The 23,488-nt window shown below is 43.1% G+C and overlaps 1 protein-coding gene across 5 annotated transcripts in view; it reads right to left on the minus strand.

Annotated features, from left to right (window-relative positions):
- Positions 1 to 23,488, minus strand: part of erfl1 (Ets2 repressor factor like 1) — a 150,657-nt gene that overhangs the window by 44,288 nt on the left and 82,881 nt on the right. For 2 of the 5 annotated variants that reach the window (XM_061820209.1, XM_061820204.1), the window contains exons 1-2: positions 15,533 to 15,566; positions 14,736 to 14,869 (exon numbers count right to left, since the gene is read on the minus strand). Coding sequence is in view for 3 of the 5 variants with exons in the window: in XM_061820204.1 (XP_061676188.1) it covers positions 14,736 to 14,869; positions 15,533 to 15,537 (139 nt within the window). In the remaining 2 variants the exon portion in view is untranslated. Of the gene's footprint in view, positions 1 to 14,735; positions 14,870 to 15,532; positions 15,567 to 23,488 lie in introns of those variants that run through there. The other 3 variants (XM_061820210.1, XM_061820205.1, XM_061820206.1) reach the window with 2 other exon arrangements.

The following is a 23,488-nucleotide window of genomic DNA, read 5'->3' on the forward strand; positions in this document are numbered from 1 at the left end:
TCCTTTATTGAATAATTGTTCATTTTCTGAAACTGATGGCTTTTTTGTAAGTTCACTGCCACAATCTCGCACTCGTAACTTAAATTTCCCACTAGCAACTCCATCCATCAATTTTCTGTACCGCTTATGCTCACAATGGTCACGGGTGAGCTGGAGCCTATTCCAGCTATCTTGGGGTGAATGGTGGCCTACACACTGAACTGGTTGCCAGAAAGTCGCAGGGTGCATTTGACCAACAACCATTTGCATCCATATTCACACCTACAGAGAATTTAGTCTTCAATAAACCTACATCGCATGCTCGGGGGAAGTGGGAAGAAACCAGAGTACCCGGTGAAAACCCACACAGGCGCGGAGAGAACATGCAAACCCCACGCAGGTGATGCCGGTCCTCAGAACTGGTGCAGATCTGCTAACCAGTCGTACATCCTGCTGCCCGCTAGCAACTCGAAAGAAAAAAAATGTCAAACTGACAGATTGTATCTCACAAAACTCCCAAGTCAAGTCACTTGTAAATCCTTGTTTGGCTATACATAGTGTATCGCAAAGGACTTCTTATCTTTAACTTTGCACGTACTGTATCTTAGTTGAGCAGCTTGCCATTACCAACGGATCACCAAATCAAATAGCAATCCAGAATGTTCTCTTCATCATGAGAAGTTTACAACCCCGTATACCCAGCACATGTTAGCCATCCCTCTGTTAGCATGGCTGCCTTAAAAGTAACACGACATTTGGATGGTATTGAGGATGTAGCTGAAGAATCATTAAAATATTTTAATGGGTGCAAATTAATGAGTTTAGGTAAATAGTTGTTAATGAGTTTGAGTTGGTGGTTCCGCAAATGGTGAAGGGTTTAGAGTGTTGCTGTACGTTGGAAAGCAGTTACTGCAATTTCCGGCCTATAAGCCACGACTTTTTTCACACGCTTTCAACCCTGCAGTTCATGGGGTGATGCGGCTAATTTTTTAAATTTTTTCTAACAGCCGCAAGGGGGCACTCGAGTGGGAAAGGAAAGAGTGAGACCGGTGGAATGTATGTGCCGAGGAAGTGACTTTTACCGCTCCGACCCTGTTAGCGCTGCGCTAGCGTGTTATTTCCTTGTTTCAGTGATTTTTGATCGGTATGCTTTTTTTAACCGGCCCTAGCGTTAGAGTGCCGGCGCTAGCGTTAAACTCTCTGTGTACCGTCTTCCTTTGTAAATCTCTTGTGTTTCAATGTGGGCACTTGTGGCTTTTACACAGCTGCGGCGTATGTATGTACCAAATGGTATTCCTTTTACAAATGTACTTGGTGAGGCTTGTAACCAGGTGTGCTCTGTAGGCCAGGAATTACGGTATTTTCTAGAACATTTGAGTTAAGTGATACCATCCAAAAGTTTTAAAAACATGTTGTTACACAATCACTCAGGATCCACGCCAGCTAAATCGCCATCGTTTTGCATAAATCAATTGTCACCATACGAATTGAAGGGGTTAAACCTTTATGATGATCAAAATTATCACTCTAAACACACGCCTCTCCGCAGGTTTATTTGCTGAGGATAATCAGAGGCATCCGATAATCTGCCCTTTGCTGACTTTGGCCAAAAGGGAAGAAAAATGCTCAATGTTCACCGATTATCGATGTTTGTAACCCACTTACACAACCTCAAGTCCTTTTTGACCAGATTTGAAGAAAAATCACTGAACAGGGCCCAAATCAAGGGATGATCGCTCAAGATGTTTCACGGTCATCCGATAATCCAAATTCTGTTGATTATGATCGGAAGGAGGGAAAAATGCTCAACTGTGGCCCATTCACAGTGTTGATTTGCATGTACCCTGTTTTCATGTTGCCTCCTAAATCAGCACATTGCGGGTCCCTCTCCAATCCTAATAGCGCGACTTTAATGTTTCCCACCCGTTCCCATCTCTCTTTCCCTCTCTTTGCCTTCCACCCTTTTGCATTCCCTCCCTCTGTTATCCGCAGCCTGAGCACAGAGCCCCATGTGTCGGAATCAATTAGGGCTGAGAGCCGTCGCCGCCGCTCTTTCACGGAGGTAAATATTAAACTGCAGCAAGCAGGGGGAAAGGGAGGGGGGACCACGGGATGTGGGGGGCGGGGGTTGGAGAGAGGAGCCCTCCGTCCCTAATCCACCGCATCGATCAGGCGGGGATGAGGGTAATATATTATTTTGACAAGATACGATCCTCCGACGCGCTCCGCTATCCCCGCCGATCGATTTCTCTTTTTTTTTTCTTGCCTTTTCTCCCCCTCAGCGAGAGTGGGACGGAGTTTGTGTGTATGTGTGTGTGTGTGCATGCAAGGGGAATAGGGTGCACATGCAATTGTGCACTGGAGTGTGGATGCAGGGTGACAATAGGAACAGCATTAGGAAATGTGAGGAAGGGGATGAGGATGGTCTACAAACAAGCCGCTGTCTAAACAGCTAAATCACGCCGTAAAAAGATGGATGGAGAATCTGGGAATTCCGTTCTTTTCCCGGGTCGACCTATTGTAGAGTTAAGTGTCCTTCCCCCCTCCCGACCTCCTCAACCCACCGTGTGGCCCCTCTGCTCGCCTCTATATCGCTTTGTAAACTGTGTCTAAATGCTAAATTCACGGATCAATTTTTTATTCAACCCCACCCTCTCCTTTTTCAGTGCCCACCGCCTCCCCCGTCTCTGTCCCCTCAAGCCTTCAAGTCATGCTGTCCTCCCATGATGAAGCGTGTCCTACCGGCCTTCTCCGTGTGTTTGCATGTGTGCGTGTTCAAATGAAGTCCCGCAACAAAATAAGAAGCAGAACATTTGGTAGCGGGAATCAATAGAGGTGACAGCATGATACGTCGCAGCTTTTTTGACAATGTTGACAATTACGCACGTAAGCCACGGTTTTGGAACACTCGGCAGTACTTAACGTTTCAAGACGCTTTTAAGCTACTTAAGCTTTTTTTTTTTTTTTTTTTTTTTTTTTAAGAAGCCATCCAACACCCATCCAGCGAAGCACTTTGCTCGTCAATCGTCGTCGTTATGTCGCAGTGTGTTTGGTTTCCTATCAAATTGCTCTGTGATATTGCAAGTCTGACTGCTCGGTGCGCTTGTGATGAGCACACCCGCGACATATTTTGAAGTTCTGTGTTTGCATCTCTGTTAGCGCCTTCCTGCGTGGATTCTCTCCTGCTTCCTTCCACATTGCAAAACCAGCGTGGACACGCTTTCAATTCTCAACACACTCTCTCTAAATCCTTCATTTGTGTGAATGTGAATGGTTGCTTGTCTAAAAGTGCTCGGTGACCGTCTGGTGACCAGTCTTGGGTGTACCCTGCCTCTTGCTCCAGGTCACCCCCTGACTAATGAGGATAACCGCTTTAGAAAATGGGTGGATGGAATTCTGCCTCTCAAGAGAAAAAACAACACTCGTAAATGTAAGTCACAAAATTGAGCTTTAAAGGCTCAATAAAGACAAAGTTTGGTGTCAAATAAAATGCAGGTAAAGAGAGAAAAATCAATGCCGAAACAAACAAAAAGTCAGAAATAAGAACATCAAGGTCAAATGGCGAAAAGAAAAAAAAATTCTGTGATTTGTGGCGTATTTGGCCATCAGTTAGCAGAATATTTCCTGGTTTAGTGTGATGACATAACTGGACAGACCGACTGAGACATTTGATTGGAGGAGGACTGTACGAGTCACCATACATTGATCCGTTCCTTCTCAGGCCGATAAAAAGTTTGGCCGAAATGGTTATGCCAAACTCACCAACCAACGAATTGCACATGTATTGGGCCTGTTTACTAAATGCTCACCATGTCACTCAGTATGTATACAAAACAACAGTTGGATAAAAACTGCAATATGTTTTTGTTGTGTTTTTAGTCCGAGGTACAAGTGGTCCTGCTATTTTTGTCCCGATCTATGATGATGTTGCACGGTTATGAGCAGCATACAATGAGATAGTTAGTAATACAGATATTTATTGTTATTATGACTTTCAATACTGCGTTTGCATAAATGCGATGGAGTAAAACGCGCTTGGACTTACGTACAGATTGGCTGACATCGCCGTTGCATGAACGGAACGCAGTCATAAAATTAAGACCCCCATTGTTTTTCAAAATTAAAAAGAGCGCTGAATTATAAAATACAGTATAAGAAATAATACAACATGATAAAAAATACGTGTTAATTAAGTGTAATTAAAGGTAATTAGTCTCACATGCGCACAGAATTTAGGAGACTCATTTGTTGATGTGTGACTTTAAGGGGTGTGGCCTAGTGAGTATACTACTATACATATACATATATACATTAAAATGGGTTCACTATAACGTTTTTAACTTGTATTTAGTGCACATAAATGGTGTAAAAAATAAAACTTTCTTTAGGTGTTTTTACAATGATGACAAAAATCGCTCTTTTCCAAAAGTTACACTTTTTGGGGTCGGGGTGGTATGACTCAATAAAAACCATGATTTTTGTGATAATTGTATAATTTTTTCCCACATAAAAGGTCATTGATTTCGTACTGCCAATCTTACTCTTCCGGAGGCAGAATGAGAGGCGGCACAGAACCTCTATATTACGGGAATGGTGGGAGAGGGATGTCAAATTTTACATCCTAAACATTAATTTCTACCACCCTGTGCTGTTGAAAGACATTGTCATTGTCCAACAGGTCATGTTGAAGTCATTTAATTATTTGAATATGGAATAGTTACCTTCTCAATTGTGTGGAGGGCTACTTCTTAATCTTACTTGTGTCACAGGATTCTAAAGTAACAGTACTCTTATTTGAGTGGATTTTGTGGCTATACTACCCACGTCTGGGAATTGACACAACATCTGCGCTGGGTTCTGGGTGAAAACCAAAGCCAGATGATGCGGGATATCAGTATAAAAGCCCAGACGTGACGACGTCACGCGTTGACTCTCGCAACTTGCTTTCTGAGCGACGACTTCTCTTTCTTTACATCCAAGCCTTGTTCTCATTGTGCCATTTTCTGCCACTTTACTCCAAGAAAGAGAGTCCGTAATGCATCCCCCCCCTCACCGTCCCCCGCTGCGAGGCAGACTAGCCTGGCCCGCGTACAGGGGCCGGGTAGAAGGAGGGGTGAGTGCAGAGAAAGAAAGAGAGAGAGAACGAGAGATGGGGTCAAGGTGAGCTCTAATACACTATTGATCCGCCCCAATTGAAAACCTGATGGAAATTTTACCTCCCTCCCCTCTGTTCCTCCTCATCTCTGTGTGACCCCCCCAATTCTCTTTTCTCTCTTTCGTCCATCCACCTCTTTCCTGCTTCCTCTTCTTCCGCTGAATGTCTCTCTCCACCACGCCATCTTTTAATCACTCTCTTCGTCTCTTTTCTTCTTCTTCTTGAACCCTTCCCCATCCCTCCCCGCTGTTCCTGTCACTCCCTCATCAGCCCTCTCCCGGCTCCTCCACCTCCTCTTGAGTGTGCATCAGATGGTCCATTTCTCACTAACGCAGTGCATATTGATCCCCGTGGCAGTCGCACGCGGGGAGAGGGGCTCTGAGAAGGCGCGCTTCAGTGTATTAAACGCCACAAACGCTTTGGACACGGAGGCCCAGAGACACGCCTCCGCGGCGGGGCTTTGTCAATAGCCGCTGCCTCCTGTCAACAGCAGCCAAATGGCCTCTCAATCGGAGATGATGACTACTCAACTAGACAGACAAAATAAAGCCCGACTTGAAAGCAGAGGGAGATGCTGAACACTTCCTAAAGTAGGAGCTGATTCATGTCATTTAACGCTAAATTTCATGCAGATTTTTATTCTCAGTGCTGCTGTGACACATATCCTAATTATGCCACTTGACAGAGAAAAAAAAAATAAATTGTGTCCTTCAAGCATGGAAACGTAGCCGTAATAATCCACAGCTTGTCTATACATCTTTGGGATGTAGCCTGCAAATTATGAAACGAATACATTTTCAAAGTCACCCATTCGCTGAAATTATTTTGAACCCAACACAGTTACTGTTTTTGCATCCATCCATTCATTTTCGAAGACGCTTGTGCTCACGAGGGTCACGTTAGTCATTGTCACCGGGCAGGAGGCAGGGTACGCCCTGAAATGGTTGGCGGCCAGTCACAGGGCACATGGAGGCAGACAACAGTCGGACTCACAATCACACCTAGGGGCGATTTAGAGTGTCCAATTAATGCATGTTTTTGGGATATGGGAGGAAACCGGAGAGCCTGGAGAAAACCCTCACAGACACGGGGAGGACATGCAAACTCCACACAGGCGGGGAGATTTGAACCCCGGTTCTCAGAACTGTGAGACCAAAATGCTACAGCTGCACCGCCATGCGACCGCTGTTTTTTGCACTCGAGCCCCAAAAAATAAATGTATTACTTTGGCAGCCTCCTGTGGCATCTATGTTGAAGTGAGTTGAAGAGCTTCATTTAGACACAAATATGACTTGTTGAATCTTGGTGTCACCTGCTGTATTTTGCCACTCACCTTCCTTCACTCGGATATAAATTTAAGTGACATCCCATTTTTCATCCAGCCATCTTCTTTGCTGTTTATCCTCACAAGGGTCACCGGGAGTTCTGGAGCCTATCCCAGATGTCAACGGGCAGGAGGCAGGGTACACCCTGAACTGGTTGCCAGCCAATCGCAGGGCACATTGAGACAAATGGCCACACTCACAATCACACCTCGGGGGAATTTAGAGTGTCCAATTATTGCATGTTTTTGTAACGTGGGAGGAAACCAGAGTGCCCGGAGGAAACCCACAGAGGCACGGGGAGAACATGCAAATTCCACACAGGCGGGTGTGGGATTGAACCCGGAACCTCAGAACTGTGAGGCCAACGCTTTACCAGCTGATCCACCGTGCCGCCCACCATTTTTCAGCCATAGGATTTAATTTGATGTCAGTCCCTCCTCTGAAATGATAACATCCTAAACTGTTCTGGAAAGGCTTTCAGCAAGATTTAGAAGTCTGTTTACGGGAATTTATGAGCATTTTTCCAGAATCAGATTTGCCTCCACTCAAATTCATCCAAAAGTGTTTTAGAGGTTTGAGGACAGGATTGTGCCCACCAGTGAAGTTCATCTACATCAAACTTTATCATCGATGTCTTTATGAACCTAGATTATTATTATTATTATGATTGGAACAGGAAGAGGCAATCTCCAAGTTGTTGCGATAAAGTTGGAAATGTCCAAAATATTACCCCCTGAGCTCCCGTGAAAGGAAATCTGAATACTTCAGGATACCAAGAGATTTTGGACAGCTAAAAAAAGTTTGGACATTACTCATTCCTGTTCCAACATGTCCTTGCACAAAGCAAGGCTCATAAAGATTAATATCAGCCTTTATTGCTCCATGAGTGTTCTCGGAGTGTCTTTATTTCTCAAAAGTATTCTGTCAATTGACTGTCTGTCATCATACTAGAGGGGCTCCAACTACTGGAGGAAAATTCCTCATGTGTTTTTGACATCCTTATTGTTATGTTCCATGTTATTGTCGTGAATGTTATTTGTATGTTAACAGTAGTTCTTGGTATGTCAATTTTAAGTATGCCTTACATAGTTGTCATATGTATTATTGATTTTGTGTGTTCGATTACTTTAGGTAGTGTGTGAAAGAATGATCTCTTGGTCAATTCCTCAACCAGAGCGTGCCGAACAGTTAAAAGTTAAGAACTAACAAGACAGTCAGTAATGGTGAAGGAGACTTCAACCGAATAAGTAATTATTAAGACCTTCAGAATTACATTTTCACAAATCAAAAATGTGTCTTGTAAGTGATGGTATTTCAGTGCTTTGGTCAAAGTAGCCAGGCTTTTCAAGTCAGTGGGTTCAATTCCAAAGGAGGTCACAAGTCATTGCTGTTCAAGTCCAGGTAAAGTTGCACGTCTTTTATATTGTCGAGTCAACGTCATCAAATTCATGACTCGAGTCAGACTTGAGACCAAGTCATGAGAGCCAAGTCCATCGCTCTGCAGGCTTGGTTATGGATGAATATAACTCATAACTCAAGTAACGCTGCATCCCAATTTCTGCAATTTCAAAGCAGTCACAGTGAACACAAACTGTATAACATACATAAATACAAATAATCACTTTCAAAAACGTCACATTTTGACAAATTACTTTTTATGCTAAACAACTCAGGCAATTTTTAACTCTCTACCTGCATGCTGTATTTGTATTGTACTATTTTAGTTTGGTCCGAGAGAATAACAAGTGAGATCCCCCAAACAAAGCAAGGCCTTAACAATGGCGAAGAGACAACATTACTCTCTCACTTAACAAGGCACAGCGGCGCCTCCGTTATTCGATGCAGCGTCGGCCGTTATCGCGGGTGCCAGATAAACACACGGAACCTGCTCACGTGTGCGTATGATTTATGTACCGTTGTGTCCGTGTCACACGAGTGCCCGGCTATCGCCACGCACCATCTCCCAATAGACACTGAGCCACTACCGCAATGGAAGGACCCCCGTGTCGACACCATGGGCGATACACATCTGGAACACGGAAGCGCGGAAGATTGTTTTCATTTCAAACACCTTTTTGTCCTTCACTTGTTGTCTTTTTCCTGTCTCCTTGATATTATGGCTTTTTTTGTTTTAATTTTTTTTAAAAAACTAATTCTTACAGTTTATAAACTGTTACAAGTCACTGATGGTGTAGTGGTACACACGCCTGCCTTTGGTGCGGTCAGTGTGGGATCGATTCCCACTCAGTGATTGTGTCAATATCTGCCCTGTGACTGGCTGGCAACCAGTTCAGGGTGGAGTCCGCCTTTTGTCCAAAACTAGCTAGGATAGGTTCCAGCATTCAGGCAACCCTTGTGAGGATAAGTGGCTTGGATAATGACAAGACAAACTGTTCCTACACTATATCTTGTTTCACCTATTGCAGATTCAGTAAACTGCAAGTTTTTTTCATATTCACATCATGCATAATTCACCATATTGAAGGATTTTGCAATTTTTGCAGTTAAATTGTTGAATGTTGGGAAAACTGTCAAACAAAACTCACATAAGCAAAAAAGAAAAACTGCTGTCAGCCGCAACACACACCCAGACACTCACACGCTGACTCGCTGATGTGACACGCCTCAGGCCAGGCCTCATAAAGGCACACGCATGTACGCAGATGCTTAAATATGTACAGTACCTTTTTTTTTTAACACATTTTGTTTTCATTTTGATTTGTGTGTTTGAATGGATTTATTCCATCCATCCATCCATTTTGTTTGTCGCTTATTCTCACGAGGGTCGCGGGGAGTGCCTATCCCAGCCATCAACAGGCAGGAGGCAGGGTACACCCTGAACTGGTTGCCAGCCAATCGCAGGGCACATAGAGACAGACAAGCAGCGTGTGGCTTTGTACCCAAGGTCATTTGAAACTTTCTGGTCTTCGTAACTCTACACAAGTATACGTTTGTGATCACGGAGCAACTTGGTGGTTAGTATAGGCGTGAAAGCAGTTGCCATCTTGTATACTGCATTGTGTGCATCTCTGCTCAATGCAACTTTTCCATTTTTCCCAGGAATGGGAACTATCAGGGTTTTTTCAGTGCAGTAAAATAGTAATGGTACATTTTACTGAATGGAATTCTTCCATCCATCCATTTTCTTTTGCCGCTTATACTCACAAGGGTTGCGGGGAGCCTATCCCAGCCGTCACCGGGCAGGAGGCGGGGTACACCCTGAACTGGTTGCCAGCCAATCGCAACATTTACTTTTAAAATGTTTATTTGAAGAGCTGAAGAGTGCTTTGCTCGGTTTAAATATGGTTAAATGTTTTTTTTTCATGTGGTTTCTGTATTGCAAGTATTCACTTATTTTAGGCTAATCTGCAACGTGCACCTTGAGATAAGCAGAGTACAGTGCATAACACATTAATCCCACATCATGTTGCAGTTCATTTATCATGGTCCTGCATAATGGAATTTTCTGTTAAAACGTAAAAAAAAATGTTGGGAACAAATACAAAACCTTCAAAAACTGTTTCAATGTTTCAATGTGATTATAGCGTGTGGGAGGGGTATTTTAAAGCTTAAACTTGAAAAAAAATTTCATTCCTTTTTTATGCTTGCAATTTTTTTTTAAATCCAAACAAGTTTACAATGTTTGTAAAACCGTGCTTTAATAAGACATATTTTCATAACAGTGTGGCACGGAGGCATTTTAAGGCTTTTACTATTTTTAAAACATTTTTTTCCATACAGGCTGTATGTACTCTGGATTTTCACCACGTGGTGGGTACGGAACGTGACGGCCGTGATGAACGAGGGAATCGCTGTAAGTACTGCACATCCCTTAACTGGCTACTTCAACGGGGTCCGACATACATCAGGCCCAAAGTACTTTGCCTAGCTTTTCTCGTTATTTATGGACACCTGCCTTGTACTTGTCCTCCTGCTTCCCAGCTTGGCCGCCCTCTCCATTCCGGCCCTCGTCATCCATAACTTTCTCCGCTGAGGAAAGAATCAGTCCCACCTTAATTGCTCTTAAATGGGATTAATGACTGACCGGGGGCAAGCTGACTTCATCTCTCTTCTGCTAAGGTGTTCCTAGCCTCCCCCACACGCCTCCTCTCATATATCACTCATAAATGTTCATGTACCGTCCGTGGTACGTGCATCTCTTCCTGCTTTTACGTGCAACTTTAACTGGATTTACCCAGACTTCTTTGACCCATTTCAATCCAATGAAGTACACCAGCGTAGCCGAAAGATCTCCAGTACACTTTGTGCTTTAACCTTGATAAAAACTTCAGGATGCACTGCAAGTTGCTGCATCATCGCAGGCTACTGTACAACCCCAATAATAAAATATAGTTGACTGTTTTTTTTTTTTTTAATGAGGGTAGGATTCCATTTAGGGTGGCACGGTGGCTCAGCAAGTAAAGCGTTGGCCTCACAGTTCTGAGCACCCAGGTTCAATCCCGGTCCTACCTGTGTGGAGTTTGCATGTTCTACCCGTGCCTGTGTGGGTTTCCTCCGGGCACTCTGGTTTCCTCCCACATTACAAAAACATGATATAATTGGACACTCTAAATTGCCCCTAGGTGTGATTGTGAGTGTGGCCATTTGTCTCAATGTGCCCTGCGATTGGCTGGCAACCAGTTCAGGGTGTACCCTGTCTTGTGCCCGTTGACAGCTGGGATAGGCTCCCCGCAACCCTTGTGAGTATAAGCGGCAAAAGAAAATGGATGAATGGAAGAATTCCATTTTGTAAAATGTACCATTATTATTTTACTGCACTGAAAAAAACGTGATTGTTCTCCTCGTTCCTGGGAAAAATGGAAAAGTTGCATTGAGCAGAGATGCACACAATGCAGTATACAAGATGGCAACTGCTTTCACGCCTATACTAACCACAGAGTTGCTCCGTGATCATAAACGTATACTTGTGTAGAGTTACGAAGACCAGAAAGTTTCAAATGACCTTGGGTACAAAGCCACACACTGCTTCACCAGGTGTAAAAATATGCTGTAATACAAATACAAACCAGCACAGAACTAAACAGGAGTCACCTGGTAATCTAAAGTCTAATCTAAAGGTATCACTTTAGAAGCAAAGAAGCTTGATCTTGTGCAAATGAAAATGTTGAGATGGATGTCCAGAGTGACGAGAAAAAGACAGAATAAGAAATGAATACATCAGGAGATTCAGGGAAAGTAACTTGAGTTCAAAGAAAGTAGAAGAAGCAGGACTAAGGCGGTCTGAACATGTGATGAAGGGAAGTGAAGAGAAGGGAAGGGAAGAGAAGAGGAGGACAGCATGCTAGCGTTCTTTCAGGTCAGGCCTCCTTTTTCCAGCAGCTCACCGCATGCCCAACCTGCTTGGCTCCGAGATTAAGGCTTCTGCTCGACGCGCCGCTGCAAAATGCCCACGAGGACGATAAGAGCGGCAGCGGGGATTTGTCAAATTGGGCGCCATTGATTAAGTGACCTTTCACGCCTGTGAGCCACTCGCTCGGCGCCGACAGTGCCGATGGCAGAGATAGATGGAAAGGTGCCACTGTTATCATTGTGTACAAGTTTGTAGTTATGTGCGAACAACAAGTAAGGAGGTGGGGGTGCTGGTGGGCTTCAGCTCCCCCCCCCCCCACCAGCAAGCTTCTAAGCGTGTAGCAGGTAACAAAAAGAAGCCAGACCCCTCCACCTGACCACAAGTAATGAGAGCTGAATAATGAATCGTGAGATGGACATTTGGAGGTGAGCCGAGGGACTCATATTGGACAGGAAGACTTAAAAGTGAGTTTGTGTGTGCGCGTGTGCGTGGCGGAAGCATTCATTTCTCGCATTTGGCGCTAACAGCTGACAGTGACACTGGAGTTGGGTGTAACATTATATTCATTTGTAAACCAACACAGCAAGTGTAATTTACATGCAATCTAGCACACGAGTTTTTGTAGCAGACAGTGACTATGCATTGCAAAAATGCAAGCGGTTGGGTGGCAGTCGACTCAACTTAGGTTGATAGCGGAACGCTTTTTAGAATGAAGAAACCTCGAGATTTTTAACGTCACTCACAATTGAGCTTTACTGTCAAACTAAGCATGAAACAAAGGGAAATACACATTGTGGATTGAAAACAATCACATACACTGGCCTTCTGATAGTCTGTTTCGCTCATTGCCAACAAGCAATGCAAAATACCGTAGACGGACTGACAAAAAGCATCTATATGGCGGTGTTATAACGCTTTGAGGAAAGGGATCTGAACACAAATGGTGAAGCAACACATGGACAGATAGTTCTTTTGAGTCTACTGAATCAATCGAATCAGTTCTTTAAAGATTCGTTTACCGAATCATGCAGTCCTTTTTCAAAAACTCATTCATACCACCTCATTCAGTTAATGATGGATCCATGAGGTTCCTCTTCACTCAACGCGTTCACTGAAAGACTATGCATTGTCTTTGTCACATTGTAAGCTAGGAAAGGTGAGGCGATTCTCACCAGTTCACTGAAGCTCCTCCCTGCCTTACAGCGCTGGCTGCTCATTGGTCATTAGCGGCAGGGAGTGACAACGCTGGCCAATCACAAATCACTCGGCAGCACTTTCATGAAGTCCCACCCCCACTCTTTGGTCATTCGCTCAAGATTCAGAAGTGTGACAGAACACTTCAGCGTTTTCGGTTCCACTACCGACCGATTCGCTTGCCTCACGGCGGTTGCTGGAGGTCAAGGTAAAAGAAGGCGTCAATTCATAAATTGATTCAGTTGCATTCATTCACGAAAAATATTCATTCTCCAGAACGAAATGTTTGCAGATGAAACAACACTACTGCGTATCCTACGCTGAGAATCACAGGTGCCAATATTTCCGATTTTTTATTGTTTGTTATGAGATTGACAGTAAAAAAAAAATGAATGAAAAATGAATTTTGTAGTTAGATACTTTTCAGTCAATCAATTCTTTTATCTTTATCCTTTATGTATTTTGTGTCAAAAGTATCTGTATTTCTATTTAACTCCGCCAGCATGCCGGCACAGCTCCAAGAGTGTTTCCAAGTTCTTTATTTTTTACCTTCTTTAGTCATTTCTTTGTAAATTATTTCTTTTCAGAGAGCATGTAATTTCATATCAGCCCCGCCAACATGAGTTTTTGATTACAGGTTGAAAAAGTATGATCTAAAAAAGGAAATGTATCACCGTTGTTTATTAAAATTACAAACAGCAATGTATAAATGCTCAAATCCAGCAAATTGAAAATATAACTATTATAGTGTTTTAGTGTTTATAGTGTTTTCCAAACTAAAATGATTTGTCTACTTTTGCATTCCCCTGTAAATGCATGACTGAAATAAAGACGAACTACTCAAGTAGAAGTACATTTTATGGTAATGCCTGTCACTGTCAGCCTTTTGCACAGATATACAGAAAAGGTCAATAAAAAATACATTATTGGGAGGGAAAAAATACTGTAATAGTTTCAGACCAGTTGGGTAAAATTGGATCATTTCCCACAGAAAATTATGCTTTGGAATCACTGGCATGTATGAGCGTAGAAGTATTGGCTCACATTTTCTCAGCAGTGTTTTGTACGTATATGTATTGTAATGCTTTCATTTGTTGTGTTTTCTGTGAATATTTAGGAAAATGTTTTTTGTGTACATTTGGTATCTTATTTCAATGTCAAGACTGACAAAGTTCAGGAAACATACAAGCACAACACACTCTTACTTCTATGCAACCTCAATATATACATTTTTCTGGGTAACCACAATTCCGCCCCCCCCCCCGCCCCCATTCACATTTGTTGCAATAATCCCGTGGATTCTAGTATTTCTCTTTCATATTGTATGTACATATGTTCTATTCCTTGTAGCTCTGGGGTCGAATTTGGGTCTTTAAATTGTCAAAAGTTGGAGTAATACACGCTAAACTCATAATTCAATGCAATACTAACTAAGCAGTAACATAATATTTTAAACACAATATGTGCCTCATTTTGAAGTCTTTACATATTGTTGGCCATATTAAATGTTTGGAAAATATGACGTTTTTGTTTGATCTACACGACAACCAGGTTGTGGGTCTTTAAAATAACATTCAAGTTTTATTTATTGCTGGGATGGTCTCCAAATGATTTTTATGCCCATTGCAGCTCGAATTACATTTAACACTTCCTATATCTTCTTACTCAAATTTTAATTTAAAAAAGAACATTTTACCGCGATGAATGCACGGAGAGAATGCTCTGCAGCTGGAAAACCAATTTTTCCAAGAGGGTCAAAGTTGTTTCCTACCTGCCGGACGTCCGCGTCGCCCCCGCCTCAGCGATGCACCTGCGGCCGAAGCCTGACCGCCGTGTGCCGGCCTCGCACGGAGAGGCGCCCCGCCGCGTTTGATGGCTGCGGACAACTGTCGCGCAAAATTTCTTCTGGGAAAAAAAAAGAAAACTATTAATCACACAAAAAAAATACAAAAATTAGGTCCACTCTGGAGAGAAATTTAAATAAAAGGGACGCAGGAAGGTTCTTGCATTGGACGCTGGAAATATGTATAAGATCAGTCAGTAAATTACGTTCATTTTCGATTCACTGCTTTTCTTTGAACAAATAAACAATTACCAAAAAAATACAAGCATTTGAATTTAACGAAAGCCTGGCAAACAATCTATTTAAATGTTTGCATTAAAAACACACCAATTGGTGCTTTATTGTTAAGCATATTTGCGCGAGTTCACGCAATCACCATCGCCATAACTAATTTATATTCGTTTCAAAACTCCTCAAAAATGATCTGGCTCCCTTGGTTTCTCTTTTAGTCGACCTAGAAAATAAAGACATTTTATGAAGCACAATAGTGACTTCTATCTTTCAATGTGGTGTTGCTGTCAGAGATAATCTGACATTTCCAAATGTCCTCTAATGTTCAAACGATCCAATTAGTCGCTGTTCTTTCCAGACCAGTTTGAAATGGATTTGGATTTCGTTGAGCGCAAATATTTTCCTTGACAACTTTGCTGTTTTGAGTCGCATATTTTGCGATTGTTATAAATGAAAAACCACAAGACTTGATCCCGTTGCAACGTGACATGTACCTCATCGGAGGCCCCAGACTGCCTGTTCCGGACGCTTCCGTGGGAATCACGTGACCGCGCTGCGCCACATGACAACACTTTCATCAGGCTGGAACCCAACAAGCGCTTTTCAATCAGGATATATATAAATACTGTAAATATGTTTTTGCCTTTCGGTCGCCGGGCAGGAGCAGAAGGCCTTCAATGAAAGAAATAAAACGACTGACCCAAAGGGGAAATAACTCAACTCGCTCTGTCACCCCCCCCCCCCAAAAAAAAAAACACACACAACTAAGAAAAAAAAAAACAATTCAATCCTAATTGTCATTGTTACTATAAAACGAATGTGATATTTGAATTGAAATAAAAAACAAAAGTCTTAATTATGTTGAAAGGCTAAATTGTGGTTTTCTCTTCCAAATTCCATACATTAAATATTCAAACAATTTGATAGAAAACATAAATATAAACTATCGTAATTTTACAAAACACTAACAGTTACAACAGTTTTAAGCGCATACTCTTAAAATAAATCCGAATTAAAGATCGAGATAATTATTTCAATTCCACCATGCTGCATTTGAAAAAAACATCCAATGGGTTAATACAATAAAGAGGGAGAAAATCAAAATTGTTATTTTTCTGTTGCATTACAAATGGTAATAAATTAAAAGAACATTTTAACGACATGAATTTACGTAGATTATGCATACAATTTCCGATAATCATAATAATAATAATAATAATACTTTAAATTGATATGCAATAATGCTAACGAATGATTAAGATGTGCGTAATTTATTTTGAACCAGTAACCTTTTGCCGACAGGCCAATACATGTACACATGATTATGAACAAGAATAATTTTCAACATGCAAACATTTTTGGGGGACCAAAATATTTTAAAGCACGCTGATGCAAAGTTATTTTTTGATTGCGCGCGAGTGAAAAAAACAAACAACCCATCAACAACAACGAACAGGGTTACGGATTGAGTGCATCCATTGATTAGCCTCTCAATCTGCAATAGTTACATGCGTGTATCGATTGGCAAACGCTGTTTATCGGCACGCACGCCGCCAGGAATCGGTGACGGGAGCGCGGGTATCTGCAAATGTTGTGTCATTGCAAAAGATGTGTGGGCGGTAAAAAAAAAAAAAATAATAATAATAAAATACAGAAAAGAGCACAAAAATCCAAAGCAAATCCAAATAATGATTTTTTTTTTTTCTTTTCAACCCCACATGGAAACCGGAGCAGAAAACCCAGTGAGGTAAGTTGCTTGGAGGAGAAATTGTGAGGAAAGGGAAATTAAGAAAGAAAGATAAAAAAAAAAAAGTTGTGCAGCCACAAAACTAACAGTAACGCGTGGAAATAACACCAAGAAAGACTCGCTTTTCTCGTACACGCTCTGTCCGTGCGCGCGTGCGTGCGCGTCTTTAATTGACTGATGGATGCAAGACTGCGTGGAGGTGACTGCTCCAACAAATAGAGACACTTAAAGAGGCTAATCCAGGCCAAGACGGGCGGCCAAACGAACCCACGAGCCCACCACAAGCCTCCAAATCACGTCCACGTGTCCCGCGCCCCATCACATACATGTGTGAGCCTTGAGAAGTCAAATGCAATTAAAACACTGAAAATGCATCAGAACCGATCCAAATTAAAGACCGTGCCCAACTTTTTGGGTTCCGCTCCCATCTAAAAAAAAAAAAAAAAAAAAGTACATGCAACCCCCCCCCCCCCCCCCCGACCCCCCCACGCTGATGACACAGGACGTCCGAAACAGGCGTGATGGAGCCACTCAACTTTTTACACAAAGCACAATACAAAAGTCAAGCGAAAAATGAAAACCACACGAACGAGCTCTGGCACGGGGAGCAGTAAAAAGATGAGACTTACCTGCAGTTTGTATTTTTTTTTATTTATTTTTGGGTTCTGTCTGTTTTTTAAAGGTTGAGTGAGTCAAGCTGTCAGTCTATCCAAACGCGTGCGCCGAGCCTGCGTGTGGAGAGCTAAGACCCGACTAGCAACCTGAACCCACCAAGGAGAGCACACGGGGAGGCGGAGATGGAGGGAAGGAAGGAGGGGGGGATGGATGGATGGATGTGAGGGGAAGGGAAGGGAGGTGGGAGGATGGACCTCTCTCTCTCTCCTCTTTCTCGTGTGTGTGTGTGTGTGTGTGTGTGTGTGTAAGTAGTTAATTAGTAAATCCCTATCCACGGTGCCTCGGGTCGGTTTGTTTTCCCCGGTCGACAAGCCGAGAGGAAGGAGAATTTGAAGTAGGATTCGACCCGTTTCCGCTCCCGTGTCTCATATATGAGGCCGTGTGTGTGTGTGTGTGTGTGTGTGTTTTCCCTGAGTATGCCAGTCTAAAAACACCGCTTTGGGACGTTCAAGTCGTAGATTCAAGGCCCCCCCTATTGCCCAAAAAATTGAGCCGCTTGTACAGAGGGCGTCACTCACCCTTTAGGGCACCCCCATCAGATATTCAATCGGATTTAGGTCAGGGTTTTTGTTTCCTCCAGAACTTTTTAAATGAACTGAAGATAGGTTGTTGCTTGTCAATGATTTATTTTTCACACTGCATTTAGACCAAAAAAAAAAACAAAAAAGTCGCAGTTTTTCTGCCTTTTATTCATGTCACCCAATAGATGTTCCATTGGGTTTAAGTCTGGGTTTTAGGTTCAAGAATTTTTATGATGGTAGGTTGTTGGTTGTCAATGTTTTTGTTATTTCCCAGAATGCTTGTAAAGCAAGGGCTTTTCAGCCCCCCACCCCACAGATTTTCTTGAGCTTCTTCCAGAACATTTTAAATGAACACATGGTAGCTAGCTTGTTGTCAATTTTTATTCACACTGCCTATGTAAAAAAAAAAAAGTTTTCTGTCAAGTTTCAGGACCCCTTAAATATTTCGTATATGATTTAGGTCTGGGTTTTGAGGCCCCTTAGCTCAGTGGTTAGAGCACTGGTTTGGTAAACCAGGGGTTGTGTGTTCGTATCCCACTGGGCCCTCCACTCCCTGAGAAGGGTTGCGTCAGGAAGGGCACCCGGTGTAAAAATTGCGCTGCCGAAAGAAACTTACTTTTATTTAGGTCTGGGTTTTAATTAAGGATGCATCAATACCATCTTTTTTCCAGACAGAGTAGCAGTACTTTGTGGACACAGCGATACCAAGAACTGATACTTGATACATCCATTAGATGTTGCGATTACATTACGATGACAAAGACCTGAAGTAAATATTGCTTGAAAACAAAATACTGTATTAAGTTTTTTTTCAACAAGCCATTAGGGCAACAAGGCACTTAAATATAACCTTTTTAATTCAGCAGCATCTCATGAATGACATTTTGACACTCAACTGCATGTCTAAAAGTTCTGCCACACACGGTTCGACAAGCATTCCAGTTATATGGTTTCTCTGTCTGAACACAACGGGCACTGTGTGAACAGACTTCGAGCCAATCCCGCGGGGTACACCCTGTACTACTTGCCAAACCAATCACGGGGCACACTGAAACAAACAACCAGCCACACTCATATTCACACCTACGGGCAATTTTGAGTCCTCTGTCAGTGAACCGGGAATGTTTTTGGGATGTGGGAGGAAAACGGAGCGCCCGGAGAAAACCCACGTAGGAACAGGAAGAACATGCAAACTCCACACACGCACGGCCAGGATTTGAAACCCATTCCTCAGAACTGTGAGGGAGATGTCATAATCAGTCAATCGCCGTATCACCAATGTACAATTAAACAAATGTATACATTAAAATATATTTTGTTGGTTAAATGACTTGAAAGGACTCCAGACTCCAAGTGTAGGACTTGCGACTTGCCTGTCTCGACTCAAGACTGGACTCGGGACTTGAGGGCTTTTGTTTTGTGGCGTGCCGTATAGTTTTTCTAATGTACTAAGCTCTGAGCCGTGGCTTAATAAAGTGATCCAGAAGGTGACAAAGCAATCTTTCCCCCAAAAATGACCAAAAAAAAAAAAGAACTCTTGTAACATTCAACTTCTGTTACATTTTAACTTAACTAAAAAACAGCAGCATTTCAACTTACAGTATATACTTTTTTCCATGTAACCTTTTTATATAGGGCAATGTTTAATTCAGTTATTTTATTTTTGTCATCCCTGGTCAACTGAGATAGCTCTGATGATCGAGGCCGGTGAGTAAGGGATAAATAAATCGGGATAAATAAATCCTTTAGTGGGGCGGTAGTGAGTGCGGCATGAGGTTGGAGGTGACTCCTAATGTTTCCCAACAAGGGGGGGGGGGTTCAGAACTGCGTGCTGGAGAGATTCCAGTTGGCTCCCACGTGTGCGTGCACGCACTCGCGTATGCTTGGGAAATCCTTAAACGTCGCTAACGAGAGGTCAAGCCCCGTGGCGCCTGCAGGCTTCTGGCTTTCACACTAAAACTCCGGATTGTGCTCAATATGCGCTGTGTTTAGTTTCAATGCGTACAACGCAATCACCACAAGGCACCGAGGAGAACAACCTGTCATCAACCCTGCCCTCAATGCACTTAAATTGTTTAATTGATCGCCAATCGGACGTTTAATAATCGATTGGGTAAACCCACGGAAGTCACGTGAGTGCAGAGAAGGGGGGGGGGTCCGTATAACGAGGGGATGAGAGAGGAGAGAAAAGTGTGGGTAAGTGGATACAAGTTTGATATGGATTTTTATTTAAAATAAAGTCTTAAGTATAATGACGACAATTTTATTTTTTAAAAAAGTATATACTGGGAGGGGGCATGGTGGATGAACTGTAAAGTATTGGCCCAATAGTTTTGAGGTCCGTGTTCGATCCCATCCCTGTCTGTGTGGAGTTTGCATGTTCTCCCCGTGCACGCGTGGGTTTTCTCCGGGGGTTGTCTCCGGTTTCCTCCAACATCCCAAAAACATGCAACATTAAATGGACGCTCTAAATTGCCCCGAGGTGTGATTGTGAGTGCGGCTGTTTGTCTGTTTCTATGTGCCCTGGAATTGGCTGGCAACCAGTTCAGGGTGTACTCTGGTTCCTGCCCGTTGACAGCTGGGATAGGCTCCAGCACTCCTGCGACTACCATGAGGGTAAGCGGCTAAGAAAATGGAAGGATGGATACTTGAAAAGGAAGAGCAGTTCAGTAAAATCGGCTTGGAACTTTGGGGAAGATTCCACCTCTGAGGCCAGTTTCACTTAGCAACACTAAACCTGGTGGGGTTGTCGACCATGACTAAACCTACAAAATGTATCAAGAACACACGGCACAAAAGTTGCAGGCATTTTGGGATCATTTCCAGATGTCCTCCAGATTTTACAACAGAGATTTTGTCCAATTGCTCCCCAATTGCTACTGGACAGGAAGTCAAATTTCAGACTTAAGAGGAATCATGTGGCTTTTGTCCTGGCCAAGGGCAAACCAGCTCTACATCCTCAGCATGATTCTGGAGAGTGCAAGAGAGTCTGTCCAAATATTCTACGTGTGCTTTGTGGACTTGAAGACATTCGACCGTGTCTGTCAAGGAGTCTTTTTGAGGGTGCTCCAGGAATTTGGATTGATCAGGGGTATCGAGACACTGTTCAACGGGTGTCAGAGTCTGGTTTGCACTGCCAGCAGGAAGTTGAATCTGTTTCCAGTGATTGTTGGACTTTACCAAGGCTGCGTTTTGTCAACAAATTTAATTTAACTATTATGGTGAAAAATTTCTAGGCGCAGTGGTGGTGTTGAGATGGCCCGGTTTGCTACTTTTTGCCGATGATTTGGTTCCGGTGGCTTCATCAAGCCGCAATCTCCAACTCTTGCTGGAGTGGTTCCTAGTAGAGTGTGAAGTAGTTCGGATGAGAATCAGCACCTCCAAATCTGAGGCTGTGGTACTCAGTTGGTGAGTCGGGAATGAGATTCTGTCCCAAATGGAGGAGTTCAGTAATCTTGAGGTTTTGTTCATAAGTGAGGGAATAATGGAGAGCGAGATTAATAGGCATATCAGTGCAGCGTCGGGAGTGATTTGGACTCTGCATCTGTCTGTCGTGGTAAAAGATCTGACCCAAAAGCAACAGCGAAGCTCTCAGTTTACCAGTTGGTCTTCATTTCTACCATCACCTATGCACATGAGCTGTGGGTCATGGCCGAAAGAACAAGATAAAAGGGTCCATGCATAGAGATATCAGTTTCCTTTGCAGGGTATCTTAGAGATCGAGGTGAGATGCTCAATCGTCTGGGAGAGGCTCCAAGTTGATCCACTGCGCCTTGACATCCAGAGCAGGCACATGAGTGGCTGGTGTATCCATTTAAGATACATCCTGGATGCTTGCCAGGATGCCTGGTGGGACACACCAGGAGGAGGACACCGGGGAAGACCCAGGACAGACTGAAGACAATGTGTTCCGGTTGGGCTAGGTACACCTCGGGATCCCCCCGGGAAGAGCGGGGTCAAGTGGGAGGGGAGCGGTAAGCCTGGGCTGCCCTGTCCAAACCTGACCTTATCTTGCAACAAAACCTGGGCAAAGTGGAAGAAAATGCATGGATGGATGGATGGTTTCTACCAATTTTGAACCACTTCAACAAGACAGGTGACGCTAAACTGTAAGAAGTTGGAGTTTTTGTCATTGTATGTAGGCTGAGAATGACAGCGCATGAAACTCAAAGACACCACAGGATATGACGGAATGAATTCAGAGAGAACATTTCAGATCAGCATTCTATGAGAGCAACGATTTAATTGACTCAATGATAACAGTAATTTATAATGAAATCACTGATACATTTGAACAATTTATGAATAATTTTCTAGTAAGAACAGTTGAAGATCTGTGCAGTGTTCTTAACTGCATCTTTAATGCCCTCTAGTGTTAACTTCTTCCAATGGTTGACTCACTTTGAATTTTGGGGGTTCACAAAGTATTACCCACAATGCACGTCCTCAGCATCATCAATGTTTGTGTGAGGGGAGTGTGATACACTCAACAGATGAAAACTTCGGCGCTACTCGTCGAGTCCCCTGAGGGTGAGGGCAATATTGATGTGACCATCATTGTGTGTTGCACGTGTGTGTCATCTTTATCATCCGCAAAGGGCAAAAACTGGTGCAGACACAGTGAAACATGCCGTTAGCCTCTTAGCACCGAAGCTCCTGTTGGAGCATGCGTCCGGGCAGCGTGACACCCGGGAGGACTATTTGACAGAGTGGTGAGGCTCGGCAAGAGGATGAATAACTGACCTATCACATCCCCATTGACTGAGTTAATTAATATAAGTAGAGGCGGGGATCCCAAGCTCACTTTTCACCGTATGGATTTGCTGTCTCCTCACATTTGGTGGCTTTTTATGTCCATTCGATGCAAATCCAATGTCTTCTGTCCCGAGGCCTGATCATGACAGCTAATTTTGGCATGCTGGCACACTTTTGATGGGTGCACATTTTTATTGGGGTGCGATGGAACCTTCCTGTGACCGATCGGTATATAAGATCTCACCTGATTTCATATCCAATTCAGCCACAGTGACGTGTTGAGAGGCAAGCCATTTGTGTGCTGCTGGCTACCATACAGAAGAGCGTGTGCGACACAGGTCATTTATGGGCAGGCTCAATTGATGTTTCAGTGTAAGATAGCTACTGCTGTACTGTACAAAACAAAACTGTAATTATGATTTTACTAATGAGTTAGGATATGTTAGCAATATACTTCAGTATTATGTACAAATTTTGGTTATGTTGCCATATGAATGTAATACTAAACACCAACCCAATTTGTCAGAGCCACAGAGCACTGTTCAAATTTACTCATCTAACAGCTTCCATTAAGAACCTGCTCTTCAGGTTGGTGGTCCTGCAGCGGATGATTGTAGCCTCCTGCCTGATGTTGTCAGATGCAACCATTTTACAAGCGGATCGCAGTGGGGTGACGGTGGGGGGAGGATAAAATAAAGTCACTAAACACAACCCACACCACACCACAGGACATTCGAGACGACATTACATTA

This window comes from Syngnathoides biaculeatus, chromosome 5 (genome assembly GCF_019802595.1).
Source record: "Syngnathoides biaculeatus isolate LvHL_M chromosome 5, ASM1980259v1, whole genome shotgun sequence".
NCBI classification, from domain to species: domain Eukaryota; kingdom Metazoa; phylum Chordata; class Actinopteri; order Syngnathiformes; family Syngnathidae; genus Syngnathoides; species Syngnathoides biaculeatus.